Here is a 16307-nt window from a genome sequence, read left to right on the forward strand (position 1 = left end):
TCCTGAGCTCAAGCGATCCACCTGCTTCAGCCTCCCAAAGTGCTGGAATTACAGGCATGAGCCACCGCACCCAGCCACCTAAATTTGTTTTTAGTCTTCTGAACTATTAAATAGTTGTACCAATTAAACCAATTGCACCAATTCTACTACAAGGTGGAATTTCTTATCATTCCTTTACAAACAGGATATTCCCAGTTGCTTGTTTTTGCCTGTTTTCTTAGCAGCTTCAGCACCATCCTCACATAGAAGGGCTGGCATCTCACCTATCTAGGGGTGATAACAAAGCTGTGCTCTCAGCAACCGGAATCTGTCAAGTCTTTTGCGGGGACTTGATATTTCAGGTCCTGATGCTGGCCTAGGAGTGCCCTGCACTTGTCTAAAGATCGGAGTCCCAGTGGGTGAGAACTGCTGCCAAGACTAACCAGGGGTGTCAACCAGTTACTTAACTTCTCAGGCTCACTTTTTTTTTATTTTTAATAAAAACAAATTATTGAAGAGGTAATTTTAATAAGTACTATATAATAAGTACTATAGCATATACAGTGTTTACATATAAGCATTAAATATTAAGAATGTTTATTTCAGAATCATATAATTATACCTAATATTTACTTTTTGTCAGTCTTTGTATATTCTCCATTTTTTGCAATATCCATATATTACTTAGGTAATAGGAATAGCAAACGTTCAGAAATAGTTCTAATTGATTTTCCTTTTATGAAAGGGTTTCCATGTAGTGACCAAGGACTTAACATCATCCCCACCCCACAGTCCCGCCCATGCCTGACTCCCTTTTGCGCTGTGTTTAATTTCTCATTTCATTCATTTACCCTTCTGTGCAGCACATACCAGCTGCTGCTACACTACTGACCAAAAGCATAGGCATTGTCTTTTTTTTTTTTTTTTTAAAGAGACAGGGTCTCACTCTGTTGCCCAGGCTGCTGTGCAATGGCGCCATCATAGTTCACTGCAACCTTGACTTCCTGGGCTCAGGCGATCCTCCCACCTCAGCCTCCCAAGTAGCTGGAACCACAGCTGTGTGCCATGGTAGAGATGGGGTCTCTCTCTGTTGACCAGGCTGGTCTTGAACTCCTGGCCTCAAAGTGTCCTCCCATCTTGGCCTCTCAAAGCTCTAGGATTACAGGTGTGAGGCACTGTGCCTGGTTTTAGGCATTTTCTTCCCCCTCTGACTTCTTCCAGGCACCTAGAACCAGCACTACCTGGACACGTGCAGGTCCTCGATAAATATTTTTTGAACAATAAATAAACTTTCGTGGCTCCCACCCCGAACTTGAAACCCCCCAGAAGCGGGGGGGGTCGTGTGGTGTTCACTCACTCACGCAAATGAACTGAGAAATAACACCCTTCGGCCCAAATTCATACGCATTCACACTCCTCTCAGCAGCTTTCTGCAGGCTTCCCAGCCCCACGGAAAAGCCTGCTTTTGTCAGAGGAGGGGATGTGCATGCTTTCCCGTATTTACTTTACCGCTGGGCAATCCATACAAGGCAGCTAAACTGCAAAGGGCACTAGTGTTAGCATGCCCCGTGTTTATAAGGGACTTAAAAAAATATACAGGCTTGCATCCACCATACCTACCATACTTGCGTGCTAGAGATATTCCCGGGGCAAAATGAGGTGAGGGGTGGACAGTGCTTTAAAGTGATTCAGAGCTACCCTGTCAGGATCGCTACCTTAGTGATGAATGGTGCGGCTGCAAAGTTGAGTGGCTGTCTTTATATCAGAATAATTCTAGAATAATTTAGGAGAAAATTCTCATTGTTAGGTTCCTTCAAGCCCAAGGAGGCTATAGTGAAAAGAGAATAGGTGTTGGCTGTCTAGATGGGCCCTGTTTAATTAGAGTCGACTGTATCAGTTGCCAAATGAAGCCAATCTTACAGGACTATCCTATAGAACAAATCTATATTTTGTGTATTTAATATGATATGTGTATGTGTGTAAACACACACACACACAAACATACATATATACAGGGGGAGAGAGACTGGTTTGCCTGCTGACTTGCCATTAAGTACCGTAAACATCCTGCAAATTGTGAACAGCTAATTGGAAAACAGTCTGTCCATGTTCATGATTCATCGTATGCATCCTCTTGATCTCAACTCAGGAAATCCACAAAGCTGTCCAGGCCGTGCTGTCATTTTGTGGCCAGATATGGAAAGATATAAACCACCTCCTTTCTTCCCTGTCAAAACAGTTGTGCCACATTCTCCCTCTTTTCCTCATCTTGACTGATCCCCTCACAGGTGGTGTCTCTGTCTCTCCTGCCCTTGCCCCCACACACACCTTTATTCCTTTACCTCAATCTCTCAAATGTTGCTCTTTGTTCCTAAATACAATCTTCCTTCCAACCTCTTGTCATGTCATTTGTGGGCCAGGAAAGATCCTGATTATGCTACAAATGCCACTGTATGTGTGTGTTTTTTTTTTTTTTTTTTTTTTTTAATTTATTTATTATTATTAAACTTCAAGTTGTAGGGTACATGTGCACAACGTGCAGGTTTGCTACATATGTATACTTGTGCCATGTTGGTGTGCTGCACCCATCAACTCGTCATTTACATCAGGTATAACTCCCAATGCAATCCCTCCCCCCTCCCCCCTCCCCATGATAGGCCCCGGTGTGTGATGTTCCCCTTCCCGAGTCCAAGTGATCTCATTGTTCAGTTCCCACCTACGAGTGAGAACATGTGGTGTTTGGTTTTCTGTTCTTGTGATAGTTTGTAAGGAAAGCTGTACATTTGATATTAAATTTGGCATTTTAAATAAAGGGCTGGTAAAAGAAATCTCTGAGTGCTAATCTCCAAGAAAGGGATGGAAGACTGGGGAAGGAGAATCTGCTTCCTATTTCCACCATTTCAATAGCCTGACATTTTTTTTTACCTTGCCCATATCTTTCAAAATATTTTTGTTTTATTTTTTAAATTACTCCCATGATGGTAGAGTTGATTTGAACTCTTGTTTTTCCATTTTAAATATACAAAATTTTAGTTATTTTATGGATTAAAATAAGCACCATGGACCATCCTGAGCATCTGATCACCACTGATAAGACGATTATCCTTCTCAAGTTCCATGTACACTTGTGGATTACAGATACACTTGTGGATTACAACCTGTTTGACAACCGTAAAGAGCCAAATTGATTAAAATCAGAAAAATTTCAGACTTCAGTATTGAGACTAAATGGATTATCTGGTGTCTCAGTAGAAGGTAAGATTATGGAAATCCATTTCCTAGTTCTAGACTCTGCAAGCAAATAGTATGATATCTGACTAGTTAATCCAGTATCTCAGACAACGCCGTATAGTAAACAAAGACTACTTGACCACAGAAAACAAATGATATATGTATAATATATAATCCACATAGAGTAAACATGTATTATATTTTATATATTTTATATACTGTAGAGGCACATATTGTACTACACATACACATATTGCATAAGAGATATAGTAAACTATATTTGTATTTTCCAAAATTAAATATATTGCACTTCCCCTATCATAGTGAAACTGTCTCTTCTACATTCCTTACTGCATTCCTTACTATATAGTAATACTAACACTGAGCACAATCATATTTCACCACTCAGGATGTAGCCAGCGGATACAGTAATGGTTCTTGTCCTCCACTATCACAAGAGACCAGTGGCTGTGAATGGGATGGGATTTTTTTCTTTCCTCTAATGAACCAAGCCCTGGGTTTTATTGTTGTTGTTTTAATATACAGCTAATGAGTGTTTTGTAGCCACACAGACACACACACACATGCACACGCACACACACACACAGTCCCTAGCAAGGGCAGGGTGGGGCTGGCGGGCTGGGTTCCTCTACGAGCCTCTCACCATCCGTTTCTCCCAGTGACAGCAGCTATGTTTGAAGAGCATAACTGCATGGTTTCCTATGCATTGATTCATGAGTAGTAGCTATCACATCTTATTAAAAAGATATACTGTTATTACTTTTAAAGAAAGAAAAGGATTGCAATTCACATTTACAGTTTCCAGCCTGTTCTTGTGTCATTTAAAAAACAAACAAACAAAAAAGATGGCAGAGGAAGTGTTTGCATCTGTAGTAGGCATCAAGTTTATTTTTCAAATCATTCTGTTTTAAAGTGTTCAGAGACTTGCAGTTGTTTATAGGTATGAGGCACTCATCAGTGTGAAATAGTTATTTCCTTTCCATATTTCCTCTTATCAGGAAAAAAACATCCCTTTGGTCTCCTAACAAAATACAATCCGTTTTGCTAAATTATTTGTGAGTTTTTATAAAGTGTGTTTAATATCACCAGGGCAGAGGTTCAGACTAGTTGCAGGATTAGCAAGAGAGACGTAGCATGAGTAGTCTTTGGTCCATTGTAGTGTGTTTCATGTGCTAGCGATCATGAATTTATCTTATCCTTGTTTAACTACTACACAGCGAGTGAGCTGTCCTGTATTGTTCCATTCATATTCCTCTGAGTTCATTCAGAAGCCTGACACTTCCTTTGCCGGACAGATAAAAGGGGCAGCGTGGGACCTTTTGGTGATGTGAAACCTGCTTTCTTAGTCGAACCTCCCTAGGCTATGCTGACCACTCAGAGGTTGAACTACTATTTATTTGCCCTAAAATGAACCAGAAACTTGGTCTTAATTTCCTTCCTGACAAGTGTTTTAATTTCCTAAAAGTGTACAGATTTTGTAGTGGGTTGTTTTTCAATCTTTCATTTTTAGTGCTGATCCAGGAGAGAAAGGAGATATGGAAACATTTTTTTTTTTTTTTCCAAAAAATAGCTCAAAAGAAAATATGTAAAACCATGAAAAACACAGAATTGTGCTGCTGCTTTCTGTGCTAATCAAATCAGTGGGTGTTAGGTTGTAATGATGACCCTTTAACTGTGTGGCTTATCTATCATTCCATTTTATATTATTTTCTTCCTCATGAGAAAATCAGTGTTTATTATCACAGGTGACAAAACACAGGAGAAGCACAAACAGAGAGGTTACATTTAATCACTTTAAGTGGGTTTCATCTTTGCTTTTTTGTTTTCATTCCCAAAAGAAGCCTGTAAACCAAGCGAGAGTGCAAATTGCCTTTCTCAGGTGCACATCGCTGAGATAGGCTGGGAGAACAGGTGTGGAGCTCGTGCAAAGATAAACATTAAGTCATTCTTGGTGAAATGGTATTTAACTAGACAGCTGAAGACGGACTTTTGAAATAGCATTGTGATACTGCTGTTCAAATATTGACTAAGTGAACCTGGAAAGGAAGAAATTTTGGTCGCCTAACATAGAATTCCTTGTCTTTTTCTGTCTTTATCTCAAAGACCCAACAGAAGAGGTAGTTTACCTAAGAAAGAAATATGAGCTTTGCTTATGGAGTTTCAGGTATACCTAACGTAGGCTTAATTAAGCAAATACAATTTAGCAGCCTTGCATTTAGCAAAGCAGTCTTTTATATTTCCTGGCCATTTCTTCTAGGAGATGACTTGCCCGTCGGGCAGATTAGAATATTTACTGCAATGCGTCTTTCATCCCTCACTGTGACTCTGTAACCACGGTAGATGTGGGAAAGTCATTAGACATCAGCATGACGATTTACAAAGAAATAGGAAGTTCAAGTTAAGCAGATATTTAGGATATAGTTTGCCTTCCACATATTTCAACCTGTGTTGCTGCATACTTTTTAAGCTTAGCATAATTATTTACACAGCTATGAATTTTAGAAGATGTTTAAAAGCACACCACAGTGACCTGGGAAAGGAGGGAAACTTACTGGAGCACTTAGCCAGGAGCTTAAAAAGACGTTGCTAGTGAGTTTTATATTACATGAAATCTGTGTTTGATAGGTCATTTTGGTAAGTTTTTGTTGTTCTCAATGACGCCTCTTGACACAGTAACCAGTGGTGCTGGGAACATTCATTCACATTGATTCGTTTAAGCTCATGACTCAAATAATAACTTAGTTGTTTTCTCTCTGAAGGTAGGGGAGGTAATGAGAAGCACAGATTAGGCTCCAAAATCCGTTCTGAGATTCAGATAAGGTGTCCTAACAAAAGGCTTATGGTGAAATGAAAGAGTGAGAAAATAATTGTGCTTTTCTAGGGTAACGTGTCAAATGAGGCTTACCAACTTTTAAAAGACTATATACCTTTAGATAATCACATTCCCTGCCATGTAAACATTGTGATGTAATGGCATCATCATGCTACTTAACAATTAATGTATGCATTTCGTTTAAACTTCCTTTAGAATACATATAGTCCATATAAAGAACATTCCAGGGTCGTTTTGGGTTTTATATAAATAGCTCCCATGTTTACATGTAAAAAAAATTATTTGTGAAAGAAAAACAGAGCTTTCAATATCCTATTTTGGTTACATCTCCATAAAAAGTCTAAGAAACAGTGGGATCATCTGTGAAACAGTGGAATCACCCCAAGAACAAACTGTCAGATCGTCCTGTCGTGGCATGACTTGGACATAACCGTCCCACGTGGGGACGCATGCCGCACTGGTTGCTGGAACTGATGGGGGCTGCAGTGCTGAATACCTTTGGGACGCTTGGGAAATGTGCCCCTGTTTACAGACGGCAAAAGCCCTTAGCGGTAGGGCCCTGAGATTCTGAGAAACACAAGGTCTGCTTTATTTAATTTCCTCTCGTTTACCGAGAGTCACAACCTATTTTAGTAAATAAATTCAGGAAATTGGTAAAGCACTTGACTCCATCCGTTATGCCTCGGTCATCAGCATGCCTGTCACGGTCTTCCTGGCTCGCGGGCTGCTGTGGTTCACAGCCTTCCCTCACTTGCCTGCAACCAGCTGAGAACCTCCGTGGTGATGGGTGTTACTGAGCTTAAACGATGTAAACAAACAAAACGGCACACAAGTCATGCAGAGAAGTGTATTTCCTCTACCTTGTTAGTAGAGATTTCTAACTTTAGAGATTTTCTGTATTGACTCTGGCATTCTTTCCAAATAATTATTTTCACCCCGGGGACTACCCACACACCCTGGGATAGAATAAAAGAAATGATCTTTCATTTGAGGGTACCAGCAACCCGCTCTCCAGCTCTAATCCTCTTTATCCTTCTTCTTCTTTTTTTTTTGGTTGTTAAAACCTGAGCTGCTGCCAAGCTGATCTTAATAGCATGGATTGTTCACAAAGACAGATGGATTTTTTTCCTACCTTCATTAGCCACTGAGTGTTGTTTTCCATGATGTTCTCCAGCACTTGCAGCCTCTGCACCGAGTCGTCGTATTCTAGCGGCGCGTCCCTCTGCACAGCATTGGACACGTAGGGGCTGGAGGAAGAGCGGCAGTTGTCCATCTCTGGCAGGAGGAAAGTGTAGCTGCAGGACCCATGCTGGACCTGATATTGCTTCTTTCCTATGCTGTCCATGCTCTTCCGAAAGTTGTTATAGGCTGCGGCCAAGACAAGATCACAGCTCAGAGTAAAGAAAACAATCTGCCACATTCTTTCTTCAGTAATAAGCCAGCAGCTTAGCAAACTTGAAGGCACACACAGGTCCAGAGTCCCGAGCTGCTGCCGTCTAAAACGCAGGGCTCCTACGCTGCCATGGCTGGGTCCGTCAATGAAAGTCTTCTCTTTCCTCTTTTTCCAGTAGCAAACTTGGTTTTTAGTACTGTGTTCTCTCCAGGCATGCAGTAAACTGTCAGATTGCAGTGGGAAGAACAGTCCTGCTCACTTGGGAGGGCTGTGTCAGCTTTTACAGAGCAGCTTTCACGGTCCTTTGTTCCTCTCTCCCCGGATCCTACAGTGTCAGTATCCGAATCAATCACTTTCCTTTCCTTATATGATAAGTTGATAAGAGCAGCCAGACATGTGTAGTGGGCTGCTCCGCCCTCCTGGCTTATCCGTTATCTTCCTGTAGGGGGTCACTAGCCAGGCAACAGGAAAAATCAGAGCAGAATGCCTGCCGTCCAACCAGGACCCATGCCGCAGAAACCCTCTGGGAAAAACCGATCCGTCACAGGACCCCTGGGCATTTCCTAGGCACCACCCCAATTAAGTATTTCCTAGAGAGAGCAGTTGATCTCTTTTGTCTGAAACTGATTTTGCCGTGCTAAACTGGCAAAATATCTGAGGTAATAACTTTAATGTTAAAGTACAATGAAAGTTCCTGTTTTTTCCTTTAGGAATAAAAATACTACAAATAGGTCAGGACTTCGGTTTATTTTTGTTATTACAAATAAAGAGGAAGAAGTTTGGCTCCTGTAAACGTGTGCCTTTTCAGAGGGAAAAATAGATTCATTGATATTACTTGATTCTTGAAACACTAGCCAAGTTAGAAAAGATTTTCATTTCAAAACAGTTGGATAGGAAGATCTTCTGTTATTAAGTCACGTTATAAACATCAGTTTCTGAGCTCTGACCTTTATTCTTTAAAAAAAATCCACTTGGATATTCACACTAACAATGCACTGTACTGATTAAGTTCATTACATTACAATAGAGAAATTAGAATTTAAGTGTGTGTGTGGAAAGAGGAACACAAACTTTTTTTTTTTTTTTTTTTTTTTTGAGATGGAGTCTCGCTCTGTGGCCCAGGCTAGAGTGCAGTGGGGCGATTTCGGCTCACTGCAACCTCTGCCTCCCGGGTTCAAGTGATTCTCTTGCCTCAGGCTCCTGAGCAGCTGGGATTACAGGCGCACGCCACCACGCCCAGCTAATTGTTATATTTTTAGTAGAGACGGGGTTTCACCATGTTAGTCAGGCTGGTCTCAAACTCCTGACCTTGTGATTGACTCGCCCCTGGCCTCCCAAAGTGTTGGGATTGCAGGCGTGAGCCACCGTGCCCAGCCCACAAACTTCTTTATTGTGTCAGGATTTGTTGACATATCAGCATTTTGTAACACATTATCAATTACATTAGTCCCCCTTGGTATTAGACTCAGACAAATCACTTCCCTATTTTAATTAAGCTCTAATGTCCTCATCTGTGCAATTCAAGGGGTGCACTCACAGGATTTTTCAAGTTCAATCCTATGGCTCTGTAAATCCTACGAGTCAGTTCCTTTAACAACTGAAACTTAATACTTCAGAGATTAATAATATGTTTTTTTTTAATTTATTTATTATTATTAAACTTTAAGTTGTAGGGTACATGTGCACAACGTGCAGGTTTGCTACATATGTATACTTGTGCCATGTTGGTGTGCTGCACCCATAAGATTAATAATATGTTAACTCACCAGCCCAAGTGTGCATAGGGAAAAAGCCCCTTGCCTTTGCTGTGGTTTGTTTATCTCTCAAGATACAAGGTTTATTATTCCCAGTGAGCGCTCAATACCTGGTACACTGACTTAACAGACCACATCTACCCATAAAAGATCTTTATTTTTCACTAAGCTCTAACCGAAAGACAGCCTTTCCTTTATCTGTAAATAGTTAACAAACAGCAGTGTGAGTATCTGTGACTTTCTCATCCTCAGAAATCAGCTATTTTTATTTGCTGTCACAATACTCTGAAATACATTTTTATTAAACCCACCCCTAGATCTTGCTACTGCACATTTGAATAAAGTAGCATGTGTCTTCTTTTGAGAAGGTGTTTATAGGCTTCACCAGACAACCAAAGGGTTCTGTCGCACAGAAAAGCTGGAAGACGCTCTCTGGAAGGATTCCATCAGTAGAAGAGGTACTACGATTCCACCAAGGTTCTGGACTTGGTTTCCACTAAGGGAACCCATGAAAGACGCTATACCCATCCGGACAGTGCTCCGTCGAATAAAGCATATAGGTCTTAAAGATGAGACCTGTGTTAGAACCCTGCTTCTGTGTGACCTCCGGCAAATGCTTCAATTCTCAAAGCCTCGGTCTCCCTACTCATAAAATGGAGATCATTTTATCTCTGTAGGGTTTTTAGGATTAAGATATAATTGTGTGTTTAGAAATATTAGTTCTTTTTCTTTACAGGCACGTTCCATTAGATGGGAATCAGTTCTTCCACCATCAAATAGTGTAACTGTGCTATTCTCTGAATGTGAGGCAGTGCCATAGGGTGCAATTTTTTTATTTCCTGTTTGAAAAAGTATATTATAAGGTATTAATATCACATATGTGGTTTTACCTTTTTTTTAAGATTATTTTTTGTAGAGACAGGGTCTCACTATCGTTGCCCAGTCTGGTCTTGAACTCCTGGCATCCAGTGATCCTCTTGCTTTGGCCTCCCAAAGTGCTCGGATCACAGGTGTGAGCCGCTGCACCTGGCCGGCATATGTGGTTTTAAAAGTCATTCAGTTGTCTTCCAGGCAAATAGGGTAGTTTAAAAGGAACAAATAGAAAGTGGGCACACCACAGTACTTTTTGTCTGCCAGCCTTGTGTCAGACACCACGCTATGCACTGGGGATAGAGATGAAGGCAACTGGGTATCTGACCTAAAGAAGCTAATAGTGTATGGAGAGGGAGAGACCCATGTACAAATTGGATGTGATAAGAGAGAGCAGTCAGAGCACACAGGAAGACAATGATGCTTCTGGGCAGATAACATGCTGTGCACAGCTGGCATGGACTCCGTCCTTTTCAAATCCCCTCAAGTTCCGAACATGGGAGGAACAGCTCTTTGGAGATTCCTAAATGGAAATTATCCGAACTAGAGAGTCAGGGGAAGCTCTATTAGACCTGGAGTTGGCAAACTCTGTAAAGTGTCAGATGGTAATAATGTTCAGCTTTGCAGGCTATACGGCCACCATCGCCACCACCCAAAGCTGATGTGGTGCAAAGCAGCTATGGACAGCCTAACTGAGTGAGCATGCTGGGCTCCAGTAAAGCTTTGTTCGTGATACTGAAATTTGAATTTCTTGTAATTTTCACATCATGAAATATTCTCTGTATTTTCTCCAATCATGTAAAAGTTTAAAAAACATTCTTAGCTCATAGGCTGTTAGAAACCCGGCCTGGACTGGAGCTTGCTGGCCTCCGAGAGCCTAGGTGGTCTGTGGGCATAGGAGGTGCTGGGCAAGGCCGTCCACAGTGCACGCGGTGTGGTGACCGTGTGTGGTTGGCAGGGCTGTCGGCAGTACACACAGTGCAGCCACCACCGTGTGTGGTCAGCAAGGGCATCCACGGTCTACACAGTGCAATAACCATGTGTGTGGTGAGCAAGGCCATCCACGGTCTACACAGTGCAATAACCATGTGTGTGGTGAGCAAGGCCATCCACGGTCTACACAGTGTAATAACCATGTGTGTGGTGAGCAAGGCCATCCACGGTCTACACAGTGCAATAACCATGTGTGGTCAGCAAGGCCATCCACGGTCTACACAGTGCAATAACCATGTGTGGTCAGCAAGGCCATCCACAGTCTACACCGTGCAATAACCATGTGTGGTGAGCAAGGCCATTGACACTGTATGCCGTGCAGCAACCGTGTGTGGTCAGCAAAGCCATGGATAGTGCATGCAGCGTGATGACCATGTGTGGTTGGCATGGCTGTCGACAGTGCACACAGTGTGGCAACCACGTGTGTTTGGCATGGCCATCAACAGGGCACACGGTGTGGTGACCGTGTAATCAGCAAGGCCATGGATAGTCCATGCAGTGTGGTGACCATGTGTGATCAGCAAGGCCATGGGTTGTTCACACGGTATTGTGACCATATGTGATCAGCAAGGCCATGGATAGTGCATGCAGCGTGGTGACCATGTGTGGTTGGCATGGCTGTCGACAGTGCACACAGTGTGGTGACTATGTGTGGTTGGAGAGGCCATGGATAGTGCACACAATGTGGTGACCATGTGTGGTTGGCATGGCTGTTGACTGCACATGGTGTGGTGACCATGTGTGGTTGGCATGGCTGTTGACTGCACATGGCGTGATGACCATGTATGATCGGCAAGGCCATGGATAGTGCACACGGCGTGATGACCATGTATGATCGGCAAGGCCATGGATAGTGCACACAGTGTGGTGACCACCGTGTGAACAGGGGAGAGCTGCTGCCTCGGCTCAGCCTTCTGTGTGACTGCTTACAGGGGCTTACTAAAGGGATAGAATAGGTGCCCAGAGAAAGTGCCACATTGAAGTGAATCAGGGATGCCAGGTAGGGAGAGGGACCAGAAAGTGGCCTGGGCAGCTCAGAGCTGCGGCCCCTAGGGAAGTGGAGACAGGGTCCATCAGGCCACTGACCAGGAAGCCTGGGGGAGCCAATGGGAAGCCCTTGAAGGCATTAGATGTAGAGCCTGGAGCTGTGGGTGTCCAGTAACACCGCCATGCAGCCTGGGGGTCTGAGGCCACCCATCTGGGACCCCTTCACTCTCAATGAGGCTTGACTGGGGGGGTCTCACAACTCCAGAGACAATCTTGGGTGTTCCTCCCTGCTGTACGTCAGGCAAGAGGCAGGTGAGACTGTCAGACGAGAAACATAGTCACAGGTTCCCAAAAGCCACCTGCCTACCCACCCAATTTTTTTCCGTAATAGTTCTGCTGAACAGCTGTGCATAGTGCGATTTATTTCCTTAATCCTATTTGTTTTCTCCCCCATATTGTGTGTCATCAGCTGACATTTCAGAGGTTCCCATGTGTTCTCTGTGGAACTGTCTCAAGTTCTTATTACCCTGGTTGACGACACCAGAAAAACCACAGCTACCTACTCCCAGAAAGAGGCCAATGTTACAAAGAACCTCGTGGCCAGCCCTTTTGGCTCAGTTTGCCCAGTTGGAGAGGCCCTAAGGCACAAACAAGAAAAGCCAAAGGGCCTCCTGAGGACCGTGGAAGTGGGTGGTGCGTGGACCCATCACTGGCTGAATGTGGAATAGGACTCATGACAGCCAAACCATCCCAGGTTCCCCCAGAGCCATCCATGCAGCTCTCATAAGCAACCAGAAACCAAAAACAGATGCTAAGTCAGCACAAAGTGGGGCAGCCCCCAAGCTATGGGTGGCCAAACAGAATTTGCAAGTGGGCCCCCATGACCCCTGCTGTTGTCCAGCAGGCCAGTTTAATACTCAGCATTTGTCTAAATCGAGGGATGGAAATGGGGCCACCAGCCTGACCCAGGCCCGGGGTCGTTTTGCCTTTCCAACCTGTACAGTCCCAGCAATGGATTGGCCAGCATGCAATTTGAAAAAGCCCTGCTGAACTGAAAAACACATGGAAAGGGCTCAGACATACTTAAAGGCACATTGCTGCCTTGCATTTATAGGGCAGTTTGTCCTGACATCGTTTTCCATCAGGCCTGGGCAAACCCTCCTGAGACTGTCTCCCATCCTCAGCGTGGCCTGGCCGGCTACAGGCTGCTTTCCTCCCACCGCCACTGCCTGCAGGCCTGGGAGGCGGTGACTGCTGCAGGCTTATTTGGGCAGCCTGGCCTTAATTTTTGGAAAGTGCCTTGTTGATGTATGAGGAACTTCCAGGGCTGAAATAGTTTAAAAAATGAAGCTGGGACACTATGTTTTGATTTTAGCCATTTGCAGACAGAGGGGCACACTCGGGACTCTTGGGCGCCTGGCACACTAAGCTGGGAGGGACTTTGGAGACATCTTGGCCATCTAAATCAGTCAACATGTTTATATACACAACTTAATGTTCGGTATACAGGGAAAACCATTAGAAGGTTTGCTGCACATAAAACTGTTGTTAAAGTTATTTTTATTACTTCCCCCCACAAATTGTATGCAATAATTAATAAGAACTAAAGTCACAACTGGCCAACACCTGCCCCCCTGCCAAAAAAAAAAAAAAAAAAATCTGCTTTCTGAAAGCAGGCTCCCTATATAGTGATTCCTTTATATGCCTCCTGGAAGATCTGTTTCGACTCCATTTTGATATACGTTGAACCAGATTTGAAGACCCACAAATGTAGTCTAGAGCCATTTTGCAAAAATGTTGCTGCATCAACCGTTACCATTCCCCAGAGCGGCTCATCATGTTACTAGTGTTCAATCCTGACTTTGGAATGCTAGGAAGGATAATTCCAGCCATGGGATTTCAAAAAAGTACCAAAGGAAAGCCCCTTCAAGTTACCGTAAGGACAGAAGAAAAGGAAGAAAAGTATAAACACACACGTATAAACATGTAAGGTAGCTTTTGTCCCTATACCAGATAAGGAAATCAAGTCTCAGTGAAGAGAGAGACAAGAATTCCCTTAGCCAAGTGCCTGTGTGTGTCTGTCTTTTACGTTAATGGTTATGAATTTAAGGAGAATTTAAAGCAATAATTTTGCCCCTCTTTAACATGGCAAATACAACCTCCTTTAGAGATCATCAAGAATCACTATGCAGTACTGGCCGTCACCTCTGTGCAGCACAAACACACATCCCGAGTGACAGAATCCATCTCACTGCCAAAGACTCTTAGCGGCCTTCAGTCCTCTTGAGCCAGAGCTGCTGAGTCTTGTATGGAAGCTCACCGGACATCCCATGTGGACCTCGGGCATCTGAGCCGGGACCATCCTATTACAAGTGCAGAAACCACATCATTAATGCAGACCTGAAATCAAATTGTTACTAACTAGCTTAGGACAGAATCCTTGGAAATCCAACATACTGTCTAAATGGATCAGTTAAGCTTTATATGTACATTCTATATACCCTTTCATTGTTTGCGCTTAAATAACTTTTCTGCTTTGTCTGGTTTAATTTCATCCGATGTGGATAGCTGGAAGAATATGATGTATGTTTTAGAATAGAAACAGTTCTGAGATGCAGTTTAGCACCATTTCCTGTTCTAGTTGCAATTAAATATAAATATAGCATTTGACATAAAATAGCTGGCCCAATATATTTAGAATACAAGTTAAGTGTCATCCGCTTGGAATTGGGCATTGACTCCGCAGAATTCACCTTTGTACAAGGTGAGCAAATGTATATTTTGTTAAAAATAAGTATCTGACTGCCAAAACGGACAGAAAGCTCTTTGCCAGATGTGTTTTCAGGCCATTTCCTTTCCTGGGAAACAGCCATTTCCCCCGCATTATAGTTGTGTTTTCATTTGCGGGTAGATAGAGTAAGCGCAGGCGTTAAAGGACCCAGGCCTCCACAGCCCAGGCCTTATCTCGGACAATTATCTTCTCCTCGCAGCTGTGTAACTTCTGTTTGACACAGAACCACAGAAACCCTGTGAGTGGGAAGGATCAGAGTCAACAGGAGAAAATCTTCATTGTTCATGTGACTTCTCAGGTGCTTGGCATTCTTCTTTAGGTGGTTTATGGACGTTCCAAGTACTCATTCATTCTGACTTATCTGTGTTCATTGTGAAATTGTGTGTGAATGACATTTAGAGCAGATGGATTGTTGTTGTTGTTGTTGTTTTTTAAAGAAACTTAAGAGATTCCCGAATCTTTCCCAATTAGTACTACCGCAAACCAGCATCACATCTGCTAAAGAATTTCATATTTTAGAGCTGCATTGTGTGTCATATGGAACCTGAAGGACGTTGAAGGGAAGAGCTTTTTATTTACTAGTAGCTTGGGAAATATCCAAGTAACTATCTTTTTTTTTTTAAGAAAAAAATTCCTTGCATTTTTAGAAATAGTTTACATGACTGTTATGCTGTTTGATTTTTAAATATTTTCATTCTCTAGTATTATTATGGAATATTTTATTTTCCCATCAAAAAAATGCCAGAAGGTCAAGATACAAGTCACAACATTAAAAGGGAGTGGATACAATTCTAAAACAATAGATGAGTACATTTGCCTGATAATATTTTTGCCAGTCATTCTGTGTCCTGTTTTCTCCCTGTAGAAAGAAATGCTAAACATTTTTTTTCAATGGATTGATGTCAGTGTTTACTAACATGACCTGTGTTAAGTCAAATAAAGTCTTTCCTTTGACAAACACCATATTTCATGAGTGGCTTTGAGGTGGGCTTATTTGTTAAAATTCACATTAAATGTTCCCAAATCCATTTCATCAATGTTGTAGAGATCTCAAAGTCCATTGCTTCTAAAAAATATGTCCAGTCTCTTTGTCATAACCATCCTAATAAAGATCTAAATTTCTTAGAGTGAATTTTCATTTGAAAGTGGCTTAATGCCAACTAGATTAATTCTTCTTTAATCTAAATTTATAAAATTGTTATCTTAATTATTGAGAAACCTTTTTTAAAAAGAAATAAAAGTGTCACATGTGCTATTTACATTAAGATATATTATCTCTCTTGGTTATAGGTTAACATAAATAAAATTGCTTATGTCAAAGAAGTAAAAAAAAAGCCCATGACCTCCTTTTGGTATCCCTGTCCATCTGGAGGACTTTATATGAAAAAATCTTCCTGTGGGAAATTAGGCTTGATTATAGACTTACAAGTACAAAAAGGAGTTTTTGAAGAATTA

At 42.3% G+C, this 16307-nt stretch overlaps 2 protein-coding genes across 6 annotated transcripts in view; one reads left to right on the forward strand and one right to left on the reverse strand.

Moving 5' to 3' along the window:
• ANGPT2 (angiopoietin 2) overlaps nt 1-8316 on the reverse strand; it is a 61654-nt gene extending 53338 nt beyond the window's left edge. Inside the window, exon 1 of one of the 2 annotated variants that reach the window (XM_007961602.3) lies at nt 7197-8316. In XM_007961602.3, coding sequence (XP_007959793.3) covers nt 7197-7484 — 288 coding nt within the window. In that variant the 5' untranslated portion in view covers nt 7485-8316. The remainder of the gene's footprint in view (nt 1-7196) is intronic. The other variant, XM_007961603.3, reaches the window with a different exon arrangement.
• MCPH1 (microcephalin 1) overlaps nt 1-16307 on the forward strand; it is a 240000-nt gene that overhangs the window by 146770 nt on the left and 76923 nt on the right. The window lies entirely within an intron of this gene.

Source organism: Chlorocebus sabaeus, chromosome 8 (assembly GCF_047675955.1).
Source record: "Chlorocebus sabaeus isolate Y175 chromosome 8, mChlSab1.0.hap1, whole genome shotgun sequence".
NCBI lineage: Eukaryota > Metazoa > Chordata > Mammalia > Primates > Cercopithecidae > Chlorocebus > Chlorocebus sabaeus.